The sequence below is a fragment of the Capricornis sumatraensis genome, chromosome 2, assembly GCF_032405125.1.
Source record: "Capricornis sumatraensis isolate serow.1 chromosome 2, serow.2, whole genome shotgun sequence".
Lineage (NCBI taxonomy): Eukaryota > Metazoa > Chordata > Mammalia > Artiodactyla > Bovidae > Capricornis > Capricornis sumatraensis.
Window position 1 is genome coordinate 79078551 of NC_091070.1, and position 22829 is coordinate 79101379.

Genomic DNA, 22829 nt, shown 5'->3' on the forward strand with positions numbered 1-22829 from the left:
CAGTGGAGACTGTGTTAAGAGAAGCGGGTTTGCTTCCTCAGACTGCAGAGGACATCTCATTATTTTGGGAAGCCCTGTGGCCACCCCGTTCAGGGACATGGGGTTTGGCAGATGCCAGAGTTATTCTTGCTTTTAGATCTCACTCATCCTTTTCCACCTTGATTTCAATGAATGAGTTCAAGTCAGGGCAGCAGGTTTTGTGGGCTTGGTCAAAAGATGGGGAGACAGGGCCATTCTCATCACCTCCCTCATCCTCCTCTTCTTGGAAATTAGGATTATAAAGTTCCGGTGGAAGAAGCTGGGCCTCAGCAGAAGGCAAACGGTCTGAGGGAGGCCCATATACACGGTTGGCTTTGGTGCCATGCTTAGAGTTGGCATCCAGGTGGTAGCAGAGCTGCGTGAGGCGCTGGGCCCGGAAACGGGGAGGCCGGGCCACCCAGACACCTGGCTCATTAAGACTGTCCTCTTCATCTGACATCAGCTCCTCTGTCACATCCTTCCATAGACGTTGGTCCTCAGGGCCAAAATGCCTCATGATGCTGGATCGGTTGGCAAAAAGCTAAGGTAGGAGCCCAGGACAGAGATTAGGAAGAGCAACAAACCACACGTTAGGTTTGGGGAAGGGGTTTGGGTAGGAGGAAAGCTGTGAAAAATCTGTGCCTGAGAGAACTAAATTCCCAAGAGAACCCAAATCAGACCTTAGAGAATTGGCTCCTGTCTTCCTTCTCCTCCACTCAATCCTGTTCTCAGAGGCCACACCCTCCCACTGTGGCTTATTAGCGTTTAGAGTTTAGCATCTTTTCTGAAAGGAAAGCCTAGAAACCTACCCGGTATCTGCGACTTCGAAGTTTCTTCTCCTCTTTCTCCTTCAGGCCTTTAAAGGGGTTTAAGGAGTTGCGATACTCACGCCTCTTAGTAAGGAAGTAGGCTACACAGGCTCCTGGTGGGGAGGGAGAAGGGAGGCAGCAGAAAGCAGGGGTCCTCAGCCCCTTTTATTTTTGCTGTAACACTACCAGGTGGAAGAGGGGAGAACCACTTTTGCACAATGGGCTTTCTGGGCACATCCATCAGCATCTATTCCTTCCTCTCTGGTGTAGCTCTCTCTGCTCCTCTGCATCTCTAACAGGAACTCCTCTCACTATAAAAGGACAACTTTGAGGCTTCTGCAACTCCCCTTCCCCAACCACAGTCAGACCTACCCCATTCTACTCGGCTGACGGCAGATCCCAAGTACTTTTTCAGCAGACGCTTTCTTAATGCTACAGACAGATAACAGAAGGGCACGAGAAGTAGGAAACGCAGGACGTGATACGTAGGGACAAAAGGGGAGGCCTGATTCTAACCTCCTTTTCATAATACCCGAGACTCGGGCTCTGTATAAGCATCATGCATGATGGTGTTCTGGCCCCTTCCTTCTCCCATTTTCATTTCAGACTGAGTAGGGGAATGAAAAGACAATCCTAGGTGAAAAAATAGCCAAAACCAATTTTTTAAGTCCACTAGTTTCAAAACCACCTAAATCATCTCCATAGGCCTCTTCTCCTCTGGTCAGGAACTGGGCATGAAGAAAGGCTGGGGTGCAAGTTAACTCAGTCTTTCTCACCTTTCAGCTCCTTGTCAGTATAATTGTGGGGACTTGTTACCAGTTCTTGCTTGAGCTTTTCCAGAAGGAACTTCACTACGGAAATATTCCAAGAGGACTTGATGCTGCCACAAGAGAAGAAACTAAATAAGACAGTCAGCATTTTAAAAGCTAGACAGAGATTCCTTGATTAATCAGCTTTGTGGGAAAGTCCCCCATGGCCTAAGACATGACACAAAGGGCAATGGTGAGGTGGAAGCCCTAGCCTAACTATTATATTGGAGCAGCCCCCCTCTGCTTCCCTCTCCTTGGCAAAGTTCCTTATGATCTTTTCCCTCAAGAGGATCATACCTTTCAGACCCATTGAATCTCTTGTCATTGGTTATGTGGTTATGCACATTATGGACCAATTTCTAGGGGAAACAAACAAAACACAGAATCAAGCCAGGAACAAATATGAAACCCTTCTCTGGTCCCTATGGGGTTTTCTGCATGAATCTTGCCCATAGCCTAGGTACCATTTTCTGTTGATGCCCTTTTTTAGCCAGAGAGCCTACCCACATTAGTGTCTCTAATGGACACCCCCTCCCCACTTTTTTCCTTTTCATTTAATTTATGTGGAGCCTTCAGAATTATTCTGGGTCTTACTCTTGCTCTCAGGGAGTATGATTACTAGAATACAGGTTTTCAAACATTTCCACAAACATACTTCTAATAGCAAGGAGAGAGCAAATATACAACAGGGCTACTTCAAATAGACATTTCTTGAAGCCCCTTTAGTCAGTCAGTAGCTCAGTCCTGTCTGATTCTTTGTAACCCCATGGACTGCAGCCTGCCAGACTCCTCTGTCTGTGGAATTCTCCAGGCAAGAATCCTGAAGTGGTTTGCCATTTTGTATTTCTCTTAACATGAAAATGTCTTCCAAAATCTTCTAGTAAAATTGGTAACCCAGGAAAATGTCCCAGGTATCTCTTTGCACATTACAACAAATCCCAGGGATCCTCATATCATGGTCCAAAAAACACAAACCTGAAATAACAGAAATGTGAAATGAAAGGGAACTTGGAGACACTGTCACCCAACCATCCGTTTACATCATTAAACAGGCTATCTTTCAGCTTTGCTTATATACCTTTAATGATGGGTTCTCACTAGTTTTTGACTCAGCTACTAGGAACATCTCCAATTGTTAAAAAAAAAAAAAAAATTGCCTTAGATACTCCAAAATCTGAACCCAGTTTTGCCCTAATAGCACCTCAAGTATTTGAAGACAGCTTCCATGCTCTCCCGAGGTCTCCTCTTATCTGGTCTAAACACCAAGTCCTTCAACCAGTCCTCATGACATAGTTGCCAGACAGACTCCTCATGAAACTATGATGCTTTGGTTTGCCAGTGTTCCTCTTACAACATGGCACCTGAAACTGAATCGAACTCATCCACTGAAGTCTGGCCAAAGGGAGCATTACTTCCCTGAGGAGAACTCTATACTTCTAGGAATGAAACCCCAAGATGCTGTTACCTTTCTTAGCAACCCCATCGCTACTCAGTGCCACAGGGTCCATTCATAGTGAGCCTGTAATCAGCTCAAGTCCATTTTTCACACAGATACTATTTCCACCCTTCTCCAACTGTTTTTGTTTTTTTTTTTTTGTACTCTAATGCAGGATTTTACATTTCCTCCTATTAAATTTAGTTTTGCTGTTTCTGATTATATTTTCATCCCAAGGTCCTTTAGTCAATGGAAATTACCCAGTCCCAAACTGATGGGATGCTGATCTCAGGATTTCAGCTTCGTATTCAGAAATGCCCAATTTCACCTCTTACTCCTATGGCTGACTCACCATATCAACTTAGGAAATTACTGTTAACTCTTTATGACTAGGTTCTCCACTCTATAAAAAAAAGAGTTGTACTAGCTTTATATCTGATATAGTTATTTTACCTTTTAGAAGTCCAGACTTGAGAAATCACAAGGGAATGGGTGAATGCTTCAGAAAGAATTTGAAAGAGTTGCAAAAAAAGAAAAAAGATGGGGGAGGAGTTGCATAGCTTTCCAATTCAATTGACTTGGAAGAGATCAGCTGATAAAAATCAAACCAAGCTTGAAGTGAAAAGGGAAAATACTCTAGCCAATAATAAGTGTTAAGACTAAAGGATGCTGGCTCACCTGCCTCCTGAGCAAGCTAAAAATAAATAATTTCTCCAATGGGTGGCTGGATCTGCAGCAGTCCAAGGAATTAAGGTTCTGATTTGGGCCTTTTGGATCCCTGGCAGAGCAGCAACCCCCAGCAGCCTCAACAGATTGGAGAAATGCCTCTCGGATTCCTTTCCAGAGCTAAAGGTTGGGACAGTGAAGATCTGCAACCATCCCTCTCCCTCTGAACCCACAGACTCACACAAGAACATTTTATATCTTTCTCTGTGATGGGCAGCAAGACTCCCTGACTGGTCCACTTGCCCCTCTTCCCATCGTACAACACCGAGCATGATGGCTGAGCATGCTTCCCAGAAGGCACTGTGCCAAGCTCTCCAAAGAGCACGAAGAAGCCCAGCCTCACCACTAGACCTCTCACTGTAGGCAGTAGGCACAAGAGGAATAGAACTAACCAAAAAAAAATCCTGATTTTATGCAAATTGTAATTATCACACATATATTCTGATTTAAACACTAAGAATCTGGGGGAATTCTCTTGAAAGGTACTTCCAGGTATAAGCCTCTATTTCTGTCACTCGCAACAACAGTGTCCTGTTGGATTAGAAATCCATGACAGAAACTAAACCTACTCCCCATTCTTGATAAGTGACATATCATTAAATGTAACCAAAATCTGAAATAAAGGTTAGAAATCAGTTGATACTGATTATGAATGGTGTCTTCTGGAAGGGGAAAAAAAAGAATCTATCAATGTAAAAACGAAAGAAAGAATAAGAGTAGGATCTCGTAGAAAAAAGGAGAAAGAAGTAATATAAATAAAGGAAGTATAAATGGTAGTCAGCCACTTTCAATCTTTACTGAGGCTGTAACAGGAGAAATGGGTTCTATACTCTGATGAGATTTCACTGGCTGTCAGTGGTGACCATCACCCTTGACCAGAACTCTCAGTTTCCCTCATAAGCTATTATCCAGAGGCTGGAGACCCATTACAGTCTCCATTAGAAAGATGTCTTGGATGACAGAGCTGATCCAAAGGTCTGTAGTCATCCTAGAACAGGGTTTCTTAACCTTGACTCTAATGACGCTGGATAACAGAGGTGGGGGCGGGGGATCCTATCAGATTGTAGGATGTTTAGGGATGCACTAGGACTCCAAGCCACTGTAAGGTTTCAGGCAGAACTGATTCAGGCCAGTACCTTCCCTGCCAAGAGCTCTGAGAATCACCAGACTCTTCTAACCTTTATCCTTGAGCTGAGTGTCTAGTGGTCCTCTGCATCTTTGGGGTATGGGACCACCTCAGGACACCTTGGCCTTGCTGCCCAAGGGGCCCCTTGCTGCTTGCCCTGAACACTGATTATTTGCAGGCAGTTTCTAGTGCTATCCTGCTGCAGTCAATTTGCTGAACCCCATAAAGATCTTCCCATCAGAATTATGAGATCACCAGGAGACATGATATAATTCCCTTATCTTTAAATGGAAGATATCAATCTATCCGGAAAAGCCTAAACAACAAGTTCCACTGATAGCAAAGGGACTGTCTGTCCCTGGGGCTAGGGAACAGTCTGTCCCTTCTTGCCCTTCCCACTCCAGCAGGCTTTAGGATACCATTCATTCCACATGGGACGTTTAAAAGCAACCCACATTTCACTCTTCACTTATCTCTCCAAACTGAAGAAAAATGTATAGAAATTGAGCTCACTCACAGAGAGGACCAGATCCCGCTTGCGTCTGGAGTTCTTCTGCCCACTCCCTCTGGTCCTGCATGGGGAAGCAGCGAACCCTAGAGACTGTCTCAGCTCCCCAGTTCCCCCAGGGCCTGACTCTTCCGAAGGCCCTTCCAGGGCGGCAGCAGCACTGAGCATGTCCTCAGGGCGGGGTGGCGGCAGCTTGGTTCCATTTTCTGGCCCGGTCTCTGAGGTTGCCCGCTGGATTGCCAGTTGTGTGACTGGTGAAAGCTGCTTGGCATAAGCAGGCACCAGCACCCGCTGCACTGCACCTTCAGAGGCCACGTAATCATCCACCAGCTAAGAACATACGGAAAAAAAAAAAAAAAAACAACCCTATTACCCAGCCAGGCTTGTAGGAACCTGGTCAACCATCATTCACTGGTAAGTATGATGAACAGGGAGTGGGGAACAGGGAGGAATCTAGCCCAGTCTTCAGTGGTTCATGGCTTGTTTCTCTGGGACTCTGGGGGGTGCGTGGGGCAAATATTTCTTGCAGATACAGGGCCTCTTGGGCTTCCCTGGTGGCTCAAACAGTAAAGAATCTGCCTGCAATGCAGGAGACCTCAGTTCCATCCTTGGGTTAGGAAGGTCCTCTGGAGAAGGGAATGGCTACCCACTCCAGTATTCTTGCCTGGGAAATCCCATGGACAGAGGAGCCTGGTGGGCTAGAATCCATGGGGTCACAAAGAGTCAGACACAACTGAGCAACTTTCACTCAACGGGGCCTCTCATGTTGGGTCATTACCACAGGACTGATTGTAAGGACAAGGCATGTTTCTGATGCTCTATTTGTGAGTAGTCATTTATGCTTTGCACCTGAGTACAGGTAAGGTAGCTAGGTGTTTTGCCTGAAAGGGATTGAGTGAGAAAGTGATAAGAAAACCAGGCAAGAGGAGTGAGAAAATAAAATAACAAGAAGGAGAAATAAAAAAATGGGAGCAAAGGAGGTAGATATAGTCAGAAACCTCTAGAGAGGCTGGTACTGCTTTCCCCCTCCCCATCCCCTGCCCTCTTCCCTTTGCAGGGCCAGCAGGTGCCCTCACCTTGATCCTGCCCTGGCTACATCTGACAGTCGCTGCCCTGCCATCCGCTTGCCTGCCTGTGCCCTCACTCAAGGACACACAGGGTAGGGGAAGGAAGGAGGGAGGAAGGGAGAGAGGGAGAGAAGAAAGGAGGGGGATTTCTGCAGCCAGGAAAACAAAACAGTGAAAGTGGGGGAAAAAACACAGAAAGAAGCGGGGGAGGAGGCTGAGATTTATAGACCTGTGAGCTGCTTTCTGTGCTGTGAAATCTAATTCCATCCTGTCGGCTTGGAAGCCTTCCCTGCCAGAAAGAACCACAGCTCAGGGCACTGCCGGGCCTGGTGCCTCTCTGCCTCCTCACACCTTCCCAGCAGCTCCTCTGACACCCCCAAACCAAGGATAGTCCCTGGCCAGGCAGACGGGCAAGCCTCGGGGCCATCACCCACCCATGCGGCTAGGCCTTGGTGGAGCAGTGACCGGTTGCACTATGATCCTGGAGGCGGCCTTCATTCCTCAGAGCCAGCAGATGGGCTCGGAGTCTCAGCCCCCCTGTTCTGCTCTACTCTTTCCTGGGTGCCTGGGCCTTGTCGTGGCGGGTGGAGGAAAAGACAGAGGGCAGAAGGAGGACGCGGTGGAGAGGGTGAGTGGGAGCTGACAGACCTCCCACTGTCTCTCAAGTGGCAACACATCTGTTAGCTTCACATCTGAGATCTCTAGAGTTGCTCCATCTCCTTTCCAGACTTCCATGTGACATTCTTCAGTTTTTACTCTCCTCAGCCAGGATTTCCCTGCTCATATGGCCCTGAGCAGTAAAGAAGCTGAAATATCAGTGTATTTGTATGTCTTTTCCGGCTCACAAAACAGGCCCGTTGGCTTCCCTCTTCCTCCGTACGTGTTATTATCCTCTTAGGTAAACTCTCAACTGCCCATTTTTCCTCATTTTATTTCCTTTCCTCTACCTCCCTCCTACCTTACCTCATATTCTCTCCCTTGCATCAGTTCTTCTTCCGCTTAGGTTCATCGTTCTCCTCTGCTCTTTTTCTCCACTTTTTCTCCTCTCTGAACCCTTCATTTCCAATGGCCTCTTTCCCTTCTTGCACCTGTCTGCTACCAGCTTTGCCCTTTCCCTCCCTCATTCCCTGCTCTCCCTCCCCGCCTCTGCCTCTCTCTCCTCACATCCTCATCTCTCTCCTAGTCCTGAATTCCTCTTGGCAAGCAGAGGGCCCATGATCAAATATGAATGAGTCGTCTGTGCATGGCAGGCATCCTCGCCAGGAGAGGCAGAGCCCATGGAGCTGTCAGGCAGCTGTGGAGAAGGTGCCATGCGGCGCGACAGAGTGGGAGGGCAGGGCAGCCCCGATGCCACTCATGCCAGCAATGGCCTTCTACCAGAAAGGCCACGGGGTCAGGAAAAAACAGGAGGGCTCACTCTCTCTGACGACAAAGGAAACTCGGTACCCTGCTGTTCATCACTGATGGCACCAAAAGAAAGGCTGAAGGACGGAGAGAAGAGAGAGAAAGAGAGGAAGGCCAGGAAGGGCACAAGGGAGCAGCTCGGCTCCGGTCCTGTGCTGTGTACTCACAGGGTTGAGCATCGGGGCCCCCTCGCCAGCAGTCAGGGCGCATCCCGGGAGCCGCACATCTCTCTGAGCTGCGGGGAAGCCCAAGGGTCCGGGCCCCCCAGCCGAGGCCGCTCCCAGCTGCCGCAGCTCCTCGATCACCACCTGCACGCCACTGCCCACACTGTCACACTCCTCCTCCGCAGCCGGCACGGCCCGGCTGGCCTCCCCGGGGCTCTCCTTGAGGGGCCCGGGCTCCTCCAGCGGGGAGCCGTGTGCCCGACTCTCCCTGTCTTCATCCGCGGCGGGCACCTTCCCTTGCCTCAGCTCACCCACTTCCTCCTGGAGTCGTTTTAACAATTCGTTGTTGGCCCTGGCGAGACTCAGCGCTGCCTCAGCCAGACCCACGGCCTTATCCACCCGCTGGTAGATAATATGCAGGAGCTGCTCGGAGCTCTGGACGGCCAGGCCGTGTCCCGTCACCGTGATCGGGGTGCTGGGAGGATTCCCACCCTGACAGCCTGAGCTGGCCCCGCTTGTCTCGTTCTTACACGCACAGCAGCAGCATCTGGCCTCGCTGCCACTGGGAGGGGAGAAGAGAATGGTGGCGCTGAAGGACATGGTTGTCGAGGCGGGAAGGGCAGTGCTCACACTGCTGGACTGCTCCAAAAGTGTCCCCAGCCGACCGGACCGCAGGAAGCGCTGGCCTCTCTGGATTCACTTTCCTTCCTCATGGAGGGTGGTCAGAGGAGCCTGGGCACCCGGGGTTGGGTTCTCTGAAGGGGCAGTGGGCTAGCCGTGAAGGCGCACACAGACCATGGCTGCCTCTTCTTGTCCTGCAGAGTGGAGAGGGCCTTCTCTGTGCAGATCCTGGGCTGCCCTAGTCCCACACACTGGGGGGTCACCCTCACCCCTTCCCCATAGGGTGGGCGTTCGAAGGCCTTCCCGAGGAACTCGGTTTCAGAGGGTGGAAGGCATGAAACCCCCCACCAGTCCAAAACTAAGGTACAGAGAGGAGACTCTAAAGGACCCACGGGCATCTGGAAAGATTAGAAGATTAAGGAAGAAAATGTAGATCTGTCTCCTCCGCCTCTCTATCTTGGCTCTAATAACAGTATTGCATTTTATTGCTTTGACATCATTCCTTAAGGAGTTCAGAACACTTCACGTAGGTTAATCTCATTCACACAACAGCTCTAGGAAACACATATTAACCCAGGGCCAGAGAAGAGACATGCAGAGAACTTATATATCTTTTTCAAGGTCAGGGAAGACAGCAGAAACCAGTTATTGCTACTTTCAATCTAGTGTGCGTGTGATTTTTTTTCTTAAACTGATACCACTTTTCGTTGACATAAAGAATGATGATTCTACGGTCTCTATAATTTGCATACAGATGCAGAATAAGACTCCTAAATAAGGAGGAGGCCAATCAGTGCAGCCCCCAAGACGCTGCCAACCTCACACTATTATATCATTAATGCTCTGGAGATGGGCAGGGGAATGAAAGGAAAACCTGGATGGGAGCACTGAGCTTCCCTAACCAGGGCTGCAGAGACCCCTACTCTCACACTTTGTACACCTGGGCCTCCAGCCTCTGCAATTGAAGCTAACTGTTCTGAATGCTCCAGCTGGAAGCCCAGAAAAATCACCTCCAGGGCCCCTCATCTCCACTTCTCATGCTGCTTAAGGGAGCGACAGAGCTGAACGGGAGTTTCTAAGTAGCTCCATGCTGCCACTCTGCCCACACAACCAGCCCCCAAAAAGAGAGATCAGAATATCAATGATAAACCAAACTGCCTCTCCTCTGAATTACTGTAGTTAAGCGACTAAACTACTCCAGGAGAAAAAGAAGAAAAAAAGTGTGGGAGGGTTTGTACCACTGAGAACACTCCAAGGAACTTCATATTGTCATTTTCTAAATGACACTTGATTATAGAAAAAAAGAATCTTTCTGCCTGAAGCTCCCTAAGTGACAAAATCTTATGTTTACAATTTCCTCAAGAGATACATTTCTATCTTACCCTGTAAATTATATCATAACACCACAATTAAAAGGAGAGGAGGAGGTTAGAATTTTCCACATACAGAAATTTGGGGTTTTATTTTTTTTTGAATCAGCAATCTCATTTCAGAAACGGGCAATATCAATGCCTCTGAGGTACTAAAATGTAAATCTGACAATGCATTTTAATTACATTTGGTTATTAAAAAATAGTCTTTAATTTGCTCTTTCTACCCTTTATATCGAAGAAATGCTTTTCTGTGCTAGATATTCACTTCTTGAAATAACGTTAACTCAAATCCATTTACTGCTTCTCTGTCATTAGAGTCACTGGAAAGCAGAGCTAAACCTAAAAAACTAAAGGTTAAAGGAACTCACTAAGCAATTCCCAAGTCAATTATGAATGAATCATTAATATATCCTTTTCCTTCCTAAATAAGGGCCTACAAGCTCCTGTGGGGTTTTAACTTTTTTAAAACCAACATCATGCAAAGAGTTTAACCTGAAACGTGGGTGCTGTAAGAAAAAGAAAGTTATGTAAATGATAATACACAAATGATCGCTCACTTGGGTTTAGGATTTGTACAGTAAGAAATTAAGACCTGCCACTTATGTAATATTTTACATCAACTATAATTCAGTTAAAAAAAGTTTTTTTGGCAGCACCACTCGGCTTGTGGGATTTTAGTTCCCCAATCAGGGATTGAACCCAGGCCCTGGGCAGTGACAGCACACAGAGTCATAATCACTGGACCACCAGGGAATATACCCCCCCCAAATTTAATAAATCAGTAATGTATAAAATAAGCTATAAGGATATGTGTGTATGTGTGTACTCAGTCACGTCCAACTCTTTGAAACTCCATGGACTATGCCAGGCTCCACTGTCCATGGCATTTTCCAGGCAAAAATACTGGGCTGGGCTGCCATTTCCTACTCCAGGGGATCTTCCTGACCCAGGGATCAGATCTGAGTCTCCTACATTGGCAGGCAGATTCTTTACCACTGCAGGGCCTGAGAAGCCTAAGCTACAAGAATGTACTTTACAGGGAACATAGCTAAAGTTTTTATAACAACTATAAATGGAGTACAACTTTTAAAAACTGTACCACTGTATTATATACTTGTAACCTATAATATTGTACATCAGATAAACCTTAATTTAAAAAAAATTTTTTTTTAAACTAAGGTGCATCAGGTTGGGACTCTGGGTAGGTATCCTTCCTGGGATCAAACTGACAACTTCTACACTCTTGCCCCAGATACTCTTTCTTGCAGGAGGCCTTCTCCCCTGCTGGCCTTGTACCTGCCTCAAGCCCTTCTGTCCCTTTAAATGGTCTTTCTTAGGTCATCTTCCCAAAACAGCACTGAGATGGGAGTAATAAATAAGTAAATAAAATAAAAAATAGGGTTCTCATCATGCGGTACCACTTAAGGGCTATTTGAACTTGGGCCTCAGCGTTCTCTGGGGCTATCTACCTCCACTCTGCCCACTTTGAGTGTTTTTGTGAAGATTATTTATAATATATATAAAGCCACCAACAGAGTGCTGGCACATAGTCAGTGCTCCACACATAACAGCTGGATTCCTGAAACATTTTGTGTTCCTATCTCAAACATCCATGCTGATGTCTTCATTTAGAAGAAAAAAAGCCAATGGCTTGAAATAGAATTTGGGGAGCTTCCCCTCTAAATTCAATACCAAATTTTTAAGAAATGAATTCAAGTCTACAAAGTTGCCTTTTATCAGTACAAAACCTTTTATGATGCAAATTAGAAAGGTAATTGAGAAAACAGTATTTGTAACTACTTGCTATCATGACCTGGCTTTAGACTAACGATACTGTTCAACTTTACTCATTTTTAATTTTGTTTACTTATTTATTTGACTGTGCTACATATAAGATCTTAGTTCCCCAACCAGGGATGGAACCTGTGCCCCCTGCAGTGGAGGCTCGGAGTCCTAACCACTGGACCACCAGGGAATTCCCAACTCTGCTCGTTTTTAATGTGCTAAATATATTTTCATATTTGTGTTGCATAAAATATCATGACACTAACCCGCTCTACAATTCTGTCCCTCAGTTTCTTTCTGTTTTTCAACTTTGGGTATTACCTAACTTCATCCATTTTAGAATGCCACATTCAGGGCAACAAATACGTGTTTTCTTGAATCAATCTGTCTATAAAAACCTGGTACAGTGCAGTGTAGCACAGCAGGCATTCAAATAACTCTTTTGCGGTATCTATGGACATCATTTCTGATTTAGTTTCCCTGGGTCCTGCTAGAGTCTCCCAAATAACCTCTAAGACCCTGAATAAAAAGATAAGGAAACTGGGCTTGGCAGGTATTACAGGAACATTTCACAATTATATTTACTAACCAGATACCAATTTAAAATGCTAATATCATTAGCTACATATATCTTCATTAGAGAAGATGAGCAAGTTATATATATATAAACAAGTGTCTCTAAAAATTCTATCTATATAAGGCCATGCTAAAGGATGAGTCACCAAAATGGACTGCCACCTCCAAGTACTCAAGTGAAAGGAAGATAAAGTCCCTATACACAAGGAGCTTACAGTGCATGTGAGAACAAAAGTCTAAAGAACAAAGCAAAATATACACAAGTGGCTAAAAATATAGTACAGAATAGAAATATCTTGAGTTAGTTCAAAATTATAGAAAGATCAACAGAATGAAATCATGTGAGATAGGGGTCTTATCAAAGAAAAGTCTCCAACTGACCCTTGAGCAAGGTATAGGATGAACTGGTACAGTGGTAAGAAGACAAGCTGAGTGAGAGGAAAAAAACCAAACATTACAGAATTAACAGGGTACATGTGAGAGGTAAGAGCAAAAGGGCTTACATACAAAGTACAGAGAGCTGACAGTGGGCTTTGAAAACCAAGTTAAGGAAACTCTTAGGTCAGGGGTCAGCAAACCTTTCTCTGGAAAGGACTAAAGAAATTTAGGCTTTGCCGGCCATGTGGTTTTTGACACAACCATTCAACTTTGCCATTGCAGCACAAAGGGGCCACTGATGATACATAAATATAAGTATGGCTGTGTTCCAATAAAACTTTATTAATACAGAAGTCACAAAATATTACATTTTAATATTTATATTAAAAAATATAAAAGCCATTCTTAGCCCATGGGGCCAACAGAAACAGGTGTAATGCCAGACTAAGACTATGTGCTAAGGTTTACTGACCTCTGTCTTAGACACTTAAAGTGGAACAGTTAGAGATTAGAAGGCTGTTTAATCCTGGAGAGAGGTGATAAGAATGAACATTTGTGGATATGAAGGTTCAACACCCTGGAGGAAGGACTGATCTTATTTCTTAACTTAATAAATTTGCGGGATAGAGAGATTGGTTAAGACAACTTCAAGACTGTAAACCTAAGGGTCAGAAGATGGTAACACTGACAGAATGATACAAATGAGGAAGCTGAGAGGTGGCACTGGCATGTTTGAAAAGATGTGTATTTATATAACATGTTAAAATATCAAACTGATGGCAGCATCTTTAAATGGAATGTTCTGAAAGCAACTGGCTAGGACTGAAAAACAAAAACAAGAGGAAGGTCAGAGCTGGAATGCAGACTTGGAAACTTTAGCAGGAGGTTATATTTGAACCTCAGAGAGTGAATGAGCTCTCCAAGGAGTATGTATAAGATCCTTGGCAGGGGCCAAGGACAGCATTTGGAGCCAATCCTTGGAAGAGTCTTCATTAAAAAAGAATGGTCAGTAAGATGGAATAAAGTGTTAGGAACGCCAAAGTAAAAAGAATAACAAGAAAGAGGATCTAGTCAACTGTGACAAGTGCAGCAGAATGGTTAAAACAAGATGAAAATTAAGGAAATGCATGTTATTTGTCTGTGGTCACTGGCGCTGACTAGTACTTTTTTTTTTTTTTTGGTAGTGGAAGTAATACTATGCATTAGATGAAAGAGAAATTGATGGAGAGAATATGGAGGCAAGACATGAAGTCAAGTTTTCTAGAGTATAGATATGAAAGGAAGGAAGCAGGAAGTCAGAAGGGGCACTACAGCCTCAGGATATTTAAAAAGCAGAAAAAAATAAGGTCAGTGAAAAAGGAAAGGATGAACATATTAGGAAAGGATTTAGGTTTTCTTCTAGCAAGGATCCTCCCACTGTGAGAAGGAAGGCAGGTGAGCTGTTCTCTGAGTCAGCAGAGAAGAAAAAAGATGAATGCAGGGGCAAAGATTCACTGATATGGAGCAATGAAGACAAAGATGAAACATTCTTTTTTTACACATCTTCCTCAGTATGAACAATTCAAACTGATAAGAGAACTTTATTATAGATAGTGCTGCATTATTTGCTGCTATAACCTATTAAATCCTTCTAACATTGCAGACTTAACATAATCATTCTTGCTTTTTTCCATAACTAAAGTTTCAGAGCCCCTTTAACTCTGCTAATGTTATTGACATAGCTAAACTTTATTCTGATATCTTTATTTTACCTCTCAAAATGTCTAACTGTTTAATACAATAACCTGTGAAGCAATCCATGGAATGTTTGGCAAAGCAATGGTTAATTGGAATAAATTATCCAAGCAGTGTCTATACCATTATTATTAAACATTAATACTGTCAACTTTTGCAATTTCAGATTGCTGATTTATTTTAAAACCAAGTTTGCATTTTTGTTCAAGAAAGAGGAATGAACTAAGACTGACCATCACTGAAGAATATATATGCCTTTTGCAAAATTGTGTTAACTTTTAGAATTAGAATGTTAAGAAAATGATCTTCAATCCTATGATGACTTGCCAACACAAAATGACAGCAGCTGTCAAACTTAAGTGTGCATAAAATCTGTGTTTGGGGTTCATCAGTATCAGTCGAATTTTAACAATGTGAAAGGAGCCTAGAAAATGTACTTTTCAATACTTTTGATATTTTTTCATAAATATTTGGATAAAGAATGAAAACTCATCTTTGGACAGACAGTTCAGGGTAAGGCTGTCCATAATCTTAACTATCCATTTCCTCCCAAGTCACATGTATTTTTGTTAGAACTAAATATATCATAGTCTTGGCAGCTCCCTTGCTTGCTTCAACCCATTCTGAGTTTGAATTTTCTGCATGACTGAGTTCACCTCCAAACTAGGAAAAATAAGTTTCCTCACTATCTAATAGATGTGTAGTCTATGGTATCACTCAGAAGATAAATGTTTTTATAATGGGCCCTTGACTCATTCAGGGTCATGCCAGCAATGGACTTCCTTAAATGCGATTACTGAAAGCATAGCAATTCATACCATAATCTTCATTTTAAGAAATAAAAAGGAAAATGGCCACTTAAACCTCCTACTGTGCCAGTCAGCCCTGCTCCTCCACCTGAAGGTATAAAATGTCTCATCCACTAAAAACGTCTAACTTCTCAAAAAAATCTACTTGTATGAGAGATGTGCTCTTTATCACACACGAGCAGGTAAGGAAATATCATTAATAGTCTTTTTCTACATTTTGAAACACTGACCCAAATAGAGACCAACAAAGAAAATCTAATACCTTGCTTTTTAGGGGTAAAAAAGAGATGTGGACCCAGAGGGCAGAGTGAGATGTTAAGAAAAGGATTTCACATAATCCGAAAATTTCAAGTACATTTGTATAGTAGTACCAGAGTTTTTAACCCAGTGTTAAACCGCCTCTTTTCTTTACATTTGCTAAAATGCAACTTGGTGAGATTAAAATGACCGTTGTAAGGTTTTCATATCCATATACCTGACATAAACGGCTCTTCCTGCATTTCCGGAGAAACTGAAAAATGAAAACCTAGCTCCCAAAGTTGCGTCGTATGCCCAGCGAGCCCTTGGTAAATGTTATCTGATTAAATATTAGTCAAAGATGACAAACTGGGCACCAGGGAAAACAGAACCATTTCCGAAGAGAGTGTTTCAACTACAGGTAGGGCGAGCGCAGCAGCGCAAAGGGGGAACAGAGCTGAGCTCTTCCCTTGGGGCCGGAGGGGACAGGGCGACCCGTCACTGAGCCCCCGGATAGACGGAGTGCCCTGGGGGTCTCGAGGAAGGGGTGTTCCTCACAGCGCCGCAGACAGCCGACTGACCCGAGGAGATCTAGCTGGATCACCGCGGCTAACTGCCAAGGGGCCAAGAAAGAGCTGAGGATGGCGGGGGAGTTCCCGAGGAGGTCCAGCTTTGGCTGCCCTACTGGTGTCCCACCGCGTGTGCCCCTCGAGCCGCTCCAGCCGACACGGCTTTGCCGAATCGCCCGGCTCACTGCCAGGGAAGAAGGCGGTGTCTGCTCGTGTACCCTGCCAGCGCGCGCACGCGGGTAGGCCCCGCCTCCGGGCTCCTGGTGATTGGCGGTTGGGCGATGGGGCGGAGCAAGGCCGGGGACGTTACTGGCCGCAATCCACAATCACTCAACAAGTCAGGAAGGGGAGGGGCCTCTTTAGGGAGGGACACGACTGCGAGGCTTTTTCAAGGCCGCTAGACGCCATCTTTAGCTTGATTTTTTGTTCGTTTGTTTACTCCGTTTTGTTCCCTGCTGCTCATAGAGCTGCGTGTACACGATTATAGGTACATTGGCTACAGATCGGCCTCATAAATTTGGTGGTGTAAGGCTTTTCGTTCCTGCCGGCCTCAGCTACAGATTTTTCAGATAACACTAGCAAGGTAGCAGTTGCCCTTAGTTCAAGTTCATCTCTACGGGCCCTGCAGATTCCAGAGCAAAATCATCCGAGTTTAGCTTTGCTTTGCCTCGGTAGGAGGGCCGAGCCAACGATATATTCGTGGGAGGAATTCTCTTACCCAGAAATTCAAAGCAAGAATACTGGCTAAAAGCCTAAATTCCTAGTAAAAATCAACTAACCTAGGAAGACAGGGCTTGGGCTGTGTACCATTCTAGGAAACGCTGTCTTCTCCGAGAAGGTAAAAAGTATACGTGATGACGTACAATGAGGGGGGAAAAGAATAAGAAAGAGCAAAATTCCATTAATAATTCCAGCACTACTGCCATCACAAAGGCTACTTTGACTGACTAGATTTCAGATATGCAGGTCTAAACTTGTGGAATGCTCCACGTTTGAGACTGATGTAACTTGTATTGTTAGGGAATAGAAATGCACTCAGTACAGCTAAGAAACCCAGAGCTCACACAGTCTGCATTCATTACAGTGAATGTCAAGACTTGTACAAATAGTTTTATCGCCGTTGTTAGGTGTCCTAAATACAGCTTGAAACTGAGTGGGACGCAAGCTGGGGGATGGAACTGTATTATCATTGTACAGTGGTTTTGTTGTCCTCAAATTTGAACTCTACAGTAGATCCTTTTTTAATCTCGTGGTCACTATTTGTGACATTCTAGTTTCTCCCTTATCACCCCATATATTTTCTATCCTTTCACTCCAATCTGCCAATACAGGTTTGAATACGCTTTCCGTATGACTCCTAATAGGAGACAGTGGTCCTATAACAGAATTAAGGGAGAAAATGGCTCCTGTAACTGGAGGTACTTCTCTGAGCCTGTTGCCGTCTAATTTATACACTTCTGTCCATGACGCTTATCTTAGGGAGAACGTTTTTCATTCCAAAAAACGCAACATGGTAACCAAATGCATTTCTTATCCCTCCTATGTATTATTTGCCTTTGCCTCCTCTTGGCCCCTCCCCCATCATCACCATCAAGACCGGTTTTAGAGAATTGGACTTGACTGGATTATTTTCCTGATATTTTGCCAGCTGTGGAGTTATTCAAACAAATCCCAACCTATAAACGACCATTTCTGTCAAAAAGCCAAGAGAGAACTTCCCTTCTGAACACACCAACCAAACCACACATAAAGGCCAAAATATACACAGCTGTACATTTAGGAACGTGAGACAATAAAAAGCAAAACCACTTAGGCAAAACAGTCACTAAAGAAGGCTTTAAACCACAGAGTCAATAAATTGCTTACCCTCATTTGCCACGTGGACTGTATATTCCCTAGCAATTATTTAATTATTCAGTAAGCTGATACTTTAGAAGAGGAGAAAATACAGTAAATGCACGTAGAATCAAAGTACCTAAGTAATTCTATGCATAGGATTTCTTCTAGGCTGTAGTTTGCGCATGAAATCCTGTCTGGATCACATTTGGGAACACAACAGGAAAAAAAAATATCCACATCCTAGGGACTGCTTTGCACACATAAAGCCAAAGGCAGTCGCTTTTAAAAACAAAATCTGATACGGCACATATACACACTGTACATATACAGAAAGCACAAAACCCCAAGATAAATCTTTACGAACTTATTTGCTTCAAAACACACACACACACACACACACACAGTCTTCATGAAAAATGTGGGTAAGACACATTGTAAAAAGGGCTTGACCCCTCCCCCAGGGAAATGAGTGTCACAATTATAAAATACAAACATTTTTAACCTATTGGCCTTGGACAATTGCCACATTCAAGCCATTTGGTTTTGGTTCTGGAAGAGGGTGTGTAAAACGCACGCAAACAGCTCTGTGAGGGAGCCTCAAATCTGTTTCCTTCGACGTTGCCTGTGGCAGAAATTTACATTATCCCTTCGGCCGGCTTCAAAAAGAAACCTCTACTTCCCAAGAGGCTAAATTTTTAAAAATCCCTCTACTATAAAAATTTACCAGTTCTTAAAATGTGATAGCAAAAAGAAAAAAAATCTCTATAAATTTGGCTGGAAACAGTTGTACACGGCCATCCTGCTTCTCAACTTCTTGGTATATTTAAAACCTTTACCAGGAAAAAGAAAGAGGAAGAGAGACAGAAAAAGAAATGGGGGAAAGCGCACATTCCCCTTAGCAACAGTTTCCTCACCCCAGCACTGCCACAGATCTCTATTTTTTAAAAAACTTGAATACACACACAAGATTAAGGAGAAAAAAAATGGAAAAAGGATACCCGAAGGTCGTATGGCTCTTTGTATTCGTGTGTGTGCAAAAAGGAGGACTCGCGGAGCCCGAGCCGGCAAGCCCCGCCCCTCCCCGGACGCCAGCCCGGATTGGCCATTGGCGGCCGCGGGGCGCCCCGCCCGCGAGCACACGCGCAGCGCCCGAGGCGCGGGCCCCAGGGGGCCCCTAAGGGCCGCTCGACCCCCGACCCCAGCCACCTTCCGCTCCGACCTGGGCGACCTGGTTGGCACCTTCCCTACCTCTCTCCCCTTCCTTTCACTTTTCAGCCTCCTCTCACCCTTTCCGATGTTTTTTCATCAGTGAACCCTGGCCCTTATCACCAGCATAAATAACAATCCAGAAGCGAGCACCTTCTCTGACAGTTTGCTAAATTCGGTTAACTAGTCAGTAAAATTCTAGAGTGGGATTAAGCATCAGGCAGCCGGTGTGTGGGGCGAGTTCATGATTTCCAGGTGGAACTCTCTGGGTCACGTCTGTTGTTAACCCTTCCACCTTTAAATGAACCTTCAGACACGTATGTGGCCTCCTTCAGGGGAGAGGCAAAGTAGCCTTACACTTCTGGCGTGGTTTCGCTCAATCTTCTCCCCCGGTTTTTTTATCTGTTTGGTTAACACTGCGTTCTCAAGAACCTAGAATGGTCTCCCTTTAGCTCCTGCATGGAGACCTGGTGGCTTACACCTACATTATAAACCACTCATGATCTGCAGGTCCTAAGCCCCTGTTTGTACTTATTTCCCACAGCTCTGACTTCTTCACTTCTGTAATATTCCTTTGCTCACGTGGTCTCATTTGCCTGGAGTAATAATGCCTGTGTCTTCTCAGACTGTTACCCAGTCCAAGCTCGCTCAGCTCGTGGCACGATAGGCTAATGAATCTGAGAGAGGAGGTGTTGAGGCGAGGAAGATACTTTAATTGGGTAGCCGGCACACCGAGAAGATGGCACGCTCAGTTCAGTTGCTCAGTCGTGTCCGATTCTTTGCGACGCGATGGACTGCAGCACGCCAGGCTTCCCTGTCCATCACCAACTCCCAGAGCTTGCTCAAACTCATGTCCATCAAGTCAGTGACGCCATCCAACCATCTCATCCTCTGTCATCCCCTTCTCCTCCTGCCTTCAGTCTTTGCCAGGGTCAGGGTTTTTTTTTCCAGTGCGTCAGTTCTTTGCATCAGGTGGCCAAAGTATTGGAGCTTCAGCTTCATCATCAGTCTTTTCAATGAATATTCAGAACTGATGGTAGGCTAGCACCTCAAAATAACCATCTTATTGGGGGCTGGATGCCAGGTTGTTTTATAGATCAGAGAGAAGCAATGAGGCACTGAAGTCAAAAGACAGAATAGAGAGGGAGATGCAGTGGGGAAGTAAAGTGAAAGGGTCTTCAGTCTTGCAAAACATCTCCAAGGGAATGTCCAGCCTTCAGAAGGGGTGAGTTAATCTCTTCTATTCACAGGTGTGTGTGTGTGTGTGTGTGAAGTGGCTCAGTCGTGTCCGACTCTTTGTGACCCCATGGACTGTAGCCTACCAGGCTCCTCTGTCCATGGGATTTTCCAAGCAATAGTACTGGAGTGGATTGCTGTTTCCTTCTCTAGGGGATCTTCCCGACCTAGGGATCGAACCCAGGTCTCCCGAATTATAGACAGACGCTTTACCGTCTAAGCCACCAGGGAAGTCCCATTCACAGGTGGGCAGGGACAAACTATCTCTCCCTGAGCTGAACAAAGGCACTTTAGTTTACAGTCAAGCAGAGGGGCAGGATCCTCCAGACAAACCATTGAGTATTATTATAATAATAAAAGCAAGTCAGAGAAATAGTTTCCAACATGGAGTCAGAACTGGCTTCCCCCCTGCAACAAGACTAGTCAGTTTTTATCCATTCTTCAGCTGTTTGAATCAACATAGACCATTTCCTTCTCTCTTCTATCAGCATGATCTTCATGTTTACTTAGGTTAGCAGCACTTAACCCTACCTTGATTGTTTCCCATATTTTAGTAATTTCACACTAGGAAACTGAGGATTATCTCTTAAACTTTTTTCCATTCAGGAGATTAAAAAAAATTTTTTTTTTTTTTACTGCAGCAGCTGGTATAATTATAGACATTTAGTAAGCACCGAAAAAAAGTCATTTATAATTGAGTGAATTTTTTTCCTAGCTAAACACAGATCTTGAAACTCAGATCCCACAACAAGAATTTGCCTTCTTTAGGAACAGTTCAATGAACACTTACTGTGCAGGGATTGTTATGAACACTTTACATGTGTTTACTTATTTAATCTCCACAGTTATGGGGAGGTACTCATTATCCTCATTTTATATCAGTGGATGAGACTAAGACACTGAGAGGTATAATAATTTGACTAAGGCTATAGAGCTAGTAAGAGATAGACCTGGAACATGAATTCAGAAAATCTAGCTCCATAGCCCAAGTTCTTAACCATTATGCCTCACTGGCTCAACAGTACAGGTTTAAAAAATATTGATATCTGATTTGATCCTCACAACATTCTACAAGACAAATGGCCTGAATGCTTCTAAAATATCAATGTAATGAAGTCACATACAAAGGTGAAGGGACTGTTCTAAATTAAAGGACAATAAAGAGATATCCAGGAGATAGCGAAGAACAGGGAAGACTGCCTGGTGTGCTGCAGTCTATGGGGTTGCAAAGAGTCACACAGGATTTAGTGACTGAACAACAACAAAATGCAAAATGTGATCCTTGATTGAATCTGGGTCAGGAAAAAAAAAAAAAACTGTAATGGACACTGCCAGGATAATTGGAGAAAACTGAATATGGGAGATGAAATATATGCAATTAGATAACATGATTGTATCAGCAGTGAACAGGCAGGTTATTGGCATCCCCATGTTATAGGAAACAGAGGATCAGAGAGAGGTTATTACGAGGTCTCATAGCTTAATCGATGACTGACCTGGACCCCCAAGTCAGCTGTCTTGTTCAGCCTCCCAGTGCTGAAATGCCTCCTCCATTCCCTGTTGGTTCTCAAAGTCCAGGATGTTCTTCATACGACTTGCTTCTCACCAGAAAGGCCTATTGCCTCCAAGTGGTTTTTTTCCACCCTAACAGCACTCTGGCTTATACAGCCACCCAGGCAACAACTGTGACTATTATATGAAAATGAGGTTGCATTTGCTTATATTCTTAAGGGTTACAGACTTTCTGTGTTTCCTTTCCCATGTTTTCCATTAATTATTTCCTGCCAGCCAGGAAATCACTGGGAAAACATTTGATAGGAAGATACTAGAATATCTCATATCCTCAAGTTGTACAGGTGATCATTTTCAAAAATGTTAGGAGAAAGGGAAAACAGAATTGTTAACAACAATTATTACAGTCAACGTTGAGTGTTTACTAGGTGCTAGTCACTCTACTTCGTTTGGGGAGATACCATGATCACGAAGGTGGTTTTCCCAGGGTGAGGCTTCTCCATTGCACTCTGGATGTGCTGACCCCTGCGATTTCCCCAAATGTAGGAAACTCAACTGCATAATTTGTGGTAGTGGAGGACTGCGTTCGCGCTTTCCCCTGGTTAATTTTTTGGGGGGGCTTCCCTGGTAGCTCAGAGGTTAAAGCGTCTGCCTGCAATGCGGGAGACCAGGGTTCGAGCCCTGAGTTGGGAAGATCCCCTGGAGAAGGAAATGGCAACCCACTCCTGTACTCTTGCCTGTAAATTCTCACCGACGGAGGAGCCTGGTAGGCTACAGTCCATGGGGTCACAAAGAGTCGGACACGACTGAGCGACTTCACTGTCCATCACTTTCCATGAGATAAATACTAACATACTGCCTCTTTTACTAATGAGAAAACTAAGACTT

General features: G+C 44.6%; 1 protein-coding gene and 1 non-coding gene across 3 annotated transcripts; one reads left to right on the forward strand and one right to left on the reverse strand.

Moving 5' to 3' along the window:
- Positions 1 to 8666, reverse strand: C2H14orf93 (chromosome 2 C14orf93 homolog). 2 transcript variants are annotated; one of them, XM_068965948.1, is made up of 7 exons: positions 8070 to 8666; positions 5441 to 5761; positions 1934 to 1995; positions 1604 to 1707; positions 828 to 940; positions 445 to 559; positions 1 to 324 (listed from the first exon to the last, which is right to left on the reverse strand). In XM_068965948.1, exons 1-7 carry the CDS (start codon positions 8664 to 8666, stop codon positions 140 to 142), a joined length of 1497 nt encoding a protein of 498 aa, XP_068822049.1. In that variant the 3' UTR covers positions 1 to 139. The 2 variants fall into 2 exon arrangements, with proteins under 2 accessions (XP_068822049.1, XP_068822048.1); XM_068965947.1 differs by having other exon boundaries at positions 1 to 559.
- A 13715-nt stretch (positions 8667 to 22381) lies between these two features.
- Positions 22382 to 22542, forward strand: LOC138074827 (U1 spliceosomal RNA). Its single transcript, XR_011144631.1, has one exon. It is a non-coding gene; the product is annotated as a U1 spliceosomal RNA (small nuclear RNA).
- The last annotated feature ends 287 nt before the right edge of the window (positions 22543 to 22829 follow it).

What these genes read in the sequence shown, in the direction of transcription:
- C2H14orf93 (XM_068965947.1), bottom strand. Translation starts at nt 8,666, where the DNA reads ATGTCCTTCAGCGCCACCATTCTCTTCTCCCCTCCCAGTGGCAGCGAG. An exon ending in GGGCCCCGATGCTCAACCCT is followed by an intron (nt 5,762 to 8,069) that starts GTGAGTACACAG and finishes GTATGTTCTTAG; the next exon opens with CTGGTGGATGATTACGTGGC. An exon ending in TTCGAAGTCGCAGATACCGG is followed by an intron (nt 560 to 827) that starts GTAGGTTTCTAG and finishes CTCCTACCTTAG; the next exon opens with CTTTTTGCCAACCGATCCAG.